Here is an 8048-nt window from a genome sequence, read left to right on the forward strand (position 1 = left end):
CTTTTCGGCTCGGCCCGTCTGGGCCGGCTCGCCCCCGGCTTTGTGTCTTTTTAGCAGCCCGCAAGAGAAAAGTTTGCGCCCAGCACCTTTGGGGGGGGACGTGGAGGAGACCAGTGGCTGGAAAAGCCCAGCCTGTTTTCAAGAAGGTGATCTTGTAATGGCTTCCTCCGGGCGAGTAGGCCAAGTCAAGCACAATGCAACAAAGTTGCTCGAGTTCAGTCGAACCCGTCCTTTCCCTGGTGCCGGGAAGTTAGGAACTCGGCATCGTGGACCCTCAGCCTGTGTCGGTAAACTTTGTTTGCGAGGTTGGGAGTAAACCAGACTCCCTTTTTCACAAAAGAAAAGGGGTCCACACGTTTTTTTTTTTTTCCCCTTTGAAGCCGGTGGAGTTGACAAAAAATGGAGTTGGGACCAAGTGGTACTTTTCAGCGGCTGTTTGTTCTTTTGGAATTCGTTGAGTTCACGTGAAATTCAATTAAGGCGACCCATCCTTACAGGCTTTTCTACTTTCCAGACGTGTTTGTGTGCTTAATAAAGGCACAGGATGGCTTGTGGATTTCTGGGTTTCTGGTTAAGACCATCGAACTGTTGGAGGGGAGGTTGCGAGGACAATACAACTCGTGTTGAGTTTTTAAAACTAATTTTATTTAACATTGAAAATGAGGGTTCCTCTTTTCCTCCACCACAATTTAAGAAAATGCTTGAGGGACCACATGCCACCAGATCTGGTTGAGGAATGAGTTATGTCAAACAATTGGTAGAATGTTTTCTAAGGGTAATAGGATTTTTTTTTTTTTTATGACTGCAGCAAAGACTTGAGAATGAATAACTGTTTTACAGATTTGTTTTTAGTAGTTAATGAAACTTTTTTGAGTGCTGATGGTTGCATTGGAAATTTTTTTATGTTATGAAGAATTAAAATGGTGCTTATGCTTTAGGCCGGTGAAAGTTGTGTTTAAACTGTTACTCTTGTGTTTTGTTTTTAAACTCAGAACACGGCCATGGCTACCCAGGTGATGGGGCAGTCTTCGGGAGGAGGAGGGTTGTTCCCCGGCAGTGGCAACATGGGCCTGGCTTTGCCCAACGACATGTATGACTTGCACGACCTTTCCAAAGCGGAGCTGGCGGCCCCTCAGCTGATCATGCTGGCAAACGTGGCCTTAACTGGGGAAGTAAATGGCAGCTGCTGTGATTACCTGGTCGGTGAAGAAAGACAGATGGCGGAATTGATGCCTGTTGGGGATAGCAACTTCTCAGATAGTGAGGGGGAAGGCCTTGAGGAGTCTGCCGAGATAAAAGGTGAGCCCAGTGGACTGGAAAACGTGGAACTGAGGGGCTTGGAACTCAGTGTGGTGGAACCTCAGCCTGTATTTGAGACATCAGCTGCCCCAGAAATTTACAGCTCCGGGAAAGAGCTCCCTCCCGAGACACCTGGGGCCGAGGACAAATGCAAGAACTCCAAGACCAAGCCCTTTCGCTGTAAGCCCTGCCAGTATGAAGCAGAATCTGAAGAGCAGTTTGTTCATCACATCCGAGTTCACAGTGCCAAGAAGTTTTTTGTGGAAGAGAGCGCGGAGAAGCAAGCCAAAGCCAGGGAATCTGGCTCTTCCACTGCAGAGGAGGGAGATTTCTCCAAGGGCCCCATTCGCTGTGACCGCTGTGGCTACAACACCAATCGATACGATCACTATACCGCACACCTGAAGCACCACACCAGAGCTGGGGACAACGAGCGCGTGTACAAGTGCATCATTTGCACGTACACAACAGTCAGCGAGTATCACTGGAGGAAGCACTTGAGGAACCATTTCCCAAGGAAAGTATACACGTGTGGAAAATGCAACTATTTTTCAGACCGAAAAAACAACTATGTCCAGCATGTTAGGACTCATACAGGTAAGAGAAGCCTTCTAGTCCGAAAATTTAATTCTCATGTCTGATTGTTTAATTGAGTGGTTAGTTAAATAGTGCTTGAGAAAAGAGACCCTGGGTTCAAATCCGGGGTCCATTATTTGTTACCTTTTTCACTTTGGACAAGTGACTTCACCTCCCTGCAGGATAACAACGTACGAGAAAGTGTTAAATGAAGTAACACATATGAGAGCACTGTTCTTTGAAAAGAACAGCGAGAGAGATCTTACCACCAGTGCCCTTCCTAAAGTACATGTCTTCTCAACTTGGGATCGGTCACTTCACCAAGTTAGACTGCTTTTAGGTTTATAGATGTAGTTATGTGACAGAGAACACCTCTAAGATGTGGTATAGTTTCTGAAAGGAATTGAGGACTTAGATAAAAAGGAAAACTCGATGATTAACTTGCAAAGCTCCTTTAACAAACCCTCAGACTTTAAAATTATTGACTTGTAGCATTGAATTCTTAGGGGGGATGGCTTGTCCCCAAAACATAGAAATGTGTGAGAAATTAGTTTTTTTTGTTTTGTTTTTTTTTTTGAGTCAGAGTCCCACTCTGTCGCCCAGACTGGAGTGCAGTGGCCGCTCCCGGCCACCCCAGCCTCGCCTGCTGGGCTCCGGCGATCCTTCTGCCTCAGCCTTCCAAGTAGCCGGAATTACAGGCATGCGCTACCACACCTGGTTGATTTTTTGATTTGTTGTAGAGATGAGGTCTCGCTGCCCAGGCGGGTCTCGAACCCCCGGGCTCAGGCAATCCACACACCTCAGCCTCCCAAAGGCCCGGGATTACAGCCTGAGCCACGTAGCCCAGCTGAGAAATCAGTTTTTAAAAGGTTGGTGGGATTACCACCAATTGAAACCGTTTTCCTAAGAAAACAAACGTGGAAAATGGAACTGTTTCAGACAATTATGTTCAGCATGCTTGCATCATCCAGGTAAGGGGACTTTTCTAATCCATAAGTGCAGCTCTATCAAAAAAGTTGGGACCTTGAAAATATGAGAACTTTTAAACATCTCAGAGAGAATGCCACAGTGTACAACATATATACTCATTACATACTCTGAATAGTTATCACCATTTTGTCGTGTTTGGCATGCTAGTTTTTTTTTAAGGTAACAGCATTATTGAGATATACTTCATTGACATACAGTTCATCCGTTTAAAGTGTACAGTTCAGTGGTTTTAGTATATTCTCAAAGTTGCGCAACCATCACCACAATCAATTTTAGGGCATTCTTATCACCCCCAAAAGAAACCCATTTCCTTTAGCAGTCGCTCCCCATTTCTCCCAGCAGTCCTTAATTATTCACTTTTAAATATTTGTAATTAAGGGGCCTCTTTTTTTTCTTTCCTTTTTTTTTTTTTTTTTTTGAGTTGGAGTCTTACTCTGTCGCCCAGGCTAGAGTGCAGTGGCACTGGGCTCAAGTGATCCTTCGCCCCAACCTTCCAAGAAACTGGAACTACAGGCATGCGCCACCATGCCCAGCTAATTTTTTTGATTTTATTGTAGCGATGAAATCTCGCCAAGTTGCTCAGACTGCTTTCAAACCTGTGGACTCAGGCAGTCCTCTCCCCTCGGCCTTCCAAAGTGCTGGGATTATAGGCCTGAGCCACCACGCCCAGCCTGGGGCCTCATTTTTCAAAGAAATGTTTATGGCTGTTGGTAGTCACTTTGCACATTTCCATTGCATTTTTCTGGTGAGAATTGACACCGGGGTGGTATGGTGAATGGATAGAGGGTACACTAGCACTGTCCTCCCTGGATCACTGTGGGATGCTGTTTGCATCAGCCCCCGTTTTGCAGAAGCTGGCCCTCCATGGAACTGAACCCACAGGTAAAGAGGTCTCTGTGGAGGGAAAGTGACACTGCCTTGCTTAAGTGGCAGACGTGCACAGTGAGAGTTGATGAAAGGAGTGACCTACCACAGGTTTTCTCAGTGCCAGCAGGTGGCTCCTGTGTTGAAGGCTTTGACACTTAGTCCAGCGAGAGAGTTTACAGGCCCTTTGGCATCTGCTGTCACCTGTGACGGCTTGTCTCCAGGCTTTGAAACCATTTGATTTCAAAAGTGAAGTTGAAACAGCACAAAAATACATCGCATAGGAAATGAAAGTCACTTGGGGATCCTACTCCACTTGAACAGTTTGAATTAGACTGTTGGAATAAATTAACCTCACCTAATCCCAGATAGCTGATATCTGAGATAGTTAATACATTTCTTTTCTTTTTTTTCTTTTTTGAGTTGGAGTCTCACACTGTCACCCAGACTGGAGTGCAGTGGCTGCTCCCGGCCACCACAGCCTCGACCTACTGGGCTCTGGTGATCCTTCTGCCTCAGCCTTCCAAGTAGCTGGAACTACAGGCGCACGCTATCACACCCGGCTAATTTTTGATTTGTTGTAGAGATGAGGTCTCGCCAAGTTGCCCAGGTGGGTCTCGAACCTGTGGGCTCCGGCAATCCAATCACCTTGGCCTCCCAGAGCGCTGGGATTATAGGCTGAGCCACCAAACCTGGCTCTTTTTTAAAATCTTATTTTATTTATTTATTATTTTTTGAGTCGGAGTCTCACTCTGTTGCCCATGCTGGAGTATGGAGTGCAGTGGCTCATTCAAGGCCACCACAGCCTTGACCTGCTGGGCTCAGGTGATCCTTCTGCCTCAGCCTTCCAAGTCGCTGGAACTACAGGCATGTGCCACCACGCCCAGCTAAATGTTTTTTATTTATTGTAGAGACAAGTCTCTCCATGTTGCCCAGGCTGGTCTCAAACTTGTGGACTTAGGCAGTCCTCTCGCCTCAGCCCCCCAAAGTGCTGGGATTACTGCCGTGAGCCACTATGCCTGGCGAGATAGTTAATATCTTAAATATTAAGTAACTGTATTTTATCTTCAATCTCAGATATCATATATTTATTTGCCCATAAATATGCACTTCATATTCATTGAACAGTTTTTCTAAAACCTTAAGACCCAATTTAGAATTGCCAATAATGGAGTGCATTCAGGTGGTAACTGACATGGTAAAGTGCATAATTTTCAAGCCAGCCAAGGATTGAAAGCAGTGTGGCTGCACCTCTGCTGAGCATGTGCAGACTTTCCTTGACATTATTCCTTCAACTACACAGAGTAACAAACCATCTACACAGCATTTACATTGTATTAAGTGTCCTAAGTAATCCTGAGATGTTAAGTATAAGGGAGGATGTGCATAGGTTATGTGTTTTTTTTTTTTTGAGTTGGAGTCCCACTCTGTCGCCCAGACTGGAGTGCAGTGGCCGCTCCTGGCCGCCGCAGCCTCGACCTGCTGGGCTCCTGCGATCCTTCCACCTTAGCCTTCCAAGTAGCTGGAATTACAGGCATGCGCTACCAGGCCCGGCTGATTGTTTTTTTTTTGATGGATTGTAGAGATGAGGTCTTGCTGCCCAGGCGGGTCTGGAACCCGCGGGCTCAGGCAATCCACTCACCTCAGCCTCCCAAAGGCACGGGATTTCAGGCTGAGCCACCGAGCCCGGGCTATCTTGTTCATTTGTATTGTTGTTGCAGTTGTTTTGTGTTAGGGTCTCACTGCATCGCTCAAGCTAGATTCTGCTGGCATGCTCATGGCTCACTGTAGCCTGTGCTTCCTGAACTTAGGTGAGCCTTCTGTCTCAGCTACAGGTGTGCTACTATGCCTGACTAATTTTCTTTTCTTTTTTTAGTTTTTGGTCTTGCTATGTTGCCTAGGCTGGTCTCGAACTATTTTGCTGTAGCAGTTCCTGCCGGGCGTGAGCCACGGTTCCCAACCTCATTTCCTAATACTTAGTAATATGTAGCATCACTGTGAAAACTCTAAGGGCTATAAAAATTCAGGAAGTGATTTTTTTTTTGTCAGTAAAACCAAAATAGTTAAATACATTCTGAAAGAAATTGTTTATGTTTTTAAGTCACGATCAATTTGACTTTTTTCCCTAGGAACAAGAAAAACATTCTTGTTTAAAAATGCTCAGTACGGATGCTGTTATATTGTATGAGCTCATTTTGTTAACATCACACATTATTCATTATTATAATTTTGCAGGAGAGCGCCCGTATAAATGTGAACTGTGTCCTTATTCCAGTTCTCAGAAGACTCATCTGACGAGACATATGCGTACTCATTCAGGTTGGTAAGAAATGGGAGCTTTTCTACCATTTTCAGTGAACGATCAATTTAAGGATGTTCTTTTAGACTTGTAGCAGTCACTTATTTATGATTTCAGTTGTAGTATAAATTAGAAATTAGAATTTAAAAGTCAGCGTTCTGTCAAAGTGGAAATGAATTTAAATGGAGATTCCAGACATGGAATCCAGATGTGGAATTCCTGAAACTGAGTGTAAATTGTGTGTATGCTTTTGTCTGGAAGGAGGGTCCTTCGTTTTCATCAGAGTGTTAAAGAGTTCATGTCTCCCATTGAAGTTAACCTAATGTCCACCAAGGCTGGCTCATCCTTTCTGCAGAATCCCTGCCCTCTCCTGTTCCCCCAAGAGCATAACTCTGATTTCATGGTGTGTGGTTGACATGGGATTCCTCCTTAGCTTTTCAGGTCCTGAAGTTCGGGTTTATTCTCTCTTCAGAATTGATAGGGCTTTGGAGGACTGATTTACAAAAAGCTTAACTTGAAAAAGAGGATAACAACATATTAGCCTATAATAAAAGTCCAGGACTGCAATAAGTGAGATTTTCTCCACTCTAGTAAGTGAAACAATCATGACTCCGATTCGGGACTGATTCCCATTATTGAGGTTATGTAAGTGGCCAAGTTAAAAATGTTAGCATAGGTGATCTAGAATGGGTGCTTCCTTCATTTTGGCCTTGAATGATCTTTGGTGAAGTCCTGCTTCTGATTAGAATGCTTGCCTTCCTGATTTAGAATGCTCCTGCAGGAAAGTAGGTTAGATCTTGCTGTTTACAGAGCCTACATAGGATCCTTTCCCCTAAGTTTTCTATCAGAACTGTGCTGTCTGGTTGGGCAGCCCTCAGGACACGTCTGTGGAGCTGGTGATGTCTGACCATGTGAAGCAGTATGAAGAAGAGAATGTAAGATACTCATTCTTCCTGTTGCTCGCTTGGTGAAATCAAGGAGCATAGTTGGGCTAATAAGCTAGTTAGAAAATTAATTTTACTGCCGGGCTCGGTGGCTCAGCCTGTAATCCCGTGCTTTGGGAGGCCGAGGTGAGTGGATTGCCTGAGCCTGCGGGTTCAAGACCCATCTGGGCAACTTGGCGAGACCTCATCTCTACAATAAAATTAAAAAAAAATTAGCCGGGCGTGGTAGCGCGCGCCTGTAGTTCCAGCAACTTGGAAGGCTGAGGCGGAAGGATTGCCGGAGCCCAGCAGGTCGAGGCTGTGGTGGCCGGGAGCGGCCACTGCACTCCAGTCTGGGCGACAGAGTGAGACTCCCACTCAAAACAAAACAAAACAAAACAAAAAAAACAAAAAAAAGAAAATTAATTTTACCTGTTTTATTTTTTGCCTTTTGTAGTGTGTCTACTATACTTAAAATTACATCTGTGGTTTGCCCTGTATTTCTGTTGGACATTGTTGCCCTGAGTTAGTAAAAAGAGGGAAACTTGGTTTGGTTACAGACTCTGATTTGTTTGAGCAGCCGTGAAGAAGGTGTGCCATGGTGTGCTTGCCAGCCTCTCTCGTCCTGTATGCCTGTCCTGTTCACCTACTGAGTGTTCCCTTGGAAGCTCCTAAGCTGCTGAGTAGTGCCCCTTGTCCAGAACCCGGTTCTTGTTATTTTGGGGTGCTTTTCCATTTCGTTCTCTGAGGGCGACTTGGATACAATCTTAGGCTTTGTTGAGGGTGGACATTGTGTCCTCTTGATAGATAACAGTTGATAATTGTAGCCCTTTCATAAAACACTCAAGAGCTTCACAAGAGTTAACTCATTTTAGTTATCACTGTTTTGTGTTGTACACGTTCTATTGTCCCCAGTTTACAGGTGAGGAATCTAAGGCATAGGAGACGTGGCCCCTTTTCCAGGAGAATGGCTTCACTTCTGTACATGTTTTTCATGGTGTTGTTTAGCTTCCTTTTTTTTTTTTTTTTTTTTGAGTTGGAGTCTCACTCTGTCGCCCAGACTGGAGTGCAGTGGCCGCTCCCGGCCACTGCACCCT

General features: G+C 45.0%; 1 protein-coding gene across 1 annotated transcript in view; it reads left to right on the forward strand.

The window, feature by feature from the left end:
* The first annotated feature begins 997 nt into the window (after window positions 1-997).
* The window catches only part of REST (RE1 silencing transcription factor), a 17126-nt gene continuing 10075 nt past the window's right edge, over window positions 998-8048 (forward strand). Inside the window, exons 1-2 of the mRNA XM_021714944.1 lie at window positions 998-1896; window positions 5965-6048. Coding sequence (XP_021570619.1) covers window positions 1002-1896; window positions 5965-6048 — 979 coding nt within the window. The 5' untranslated portion in view covers window positions 998-1001. The remainder of the gene's footprint in view (window positions 1897-5964; window positions 6049-8048) is intronic.

The sequence above is a fragment of the Carlito syrichta genome, unplaced genomic scaffold (genome assembly GCF_000164805.1).
Source record: "Carlito syrichta isolate Samal-C Ts95f unplaced genomic scaffold, Tarsius_syrichta-2.0.1 Scaffold305883, whole genome shotgun sequence".
Taxonomy (NCBI): domain Eukaryota; kingdom Metazoa; phylum Chordata; class Mammalia; order Primates; family Tarsiidae; genus Carlito; species Carlito syrichta.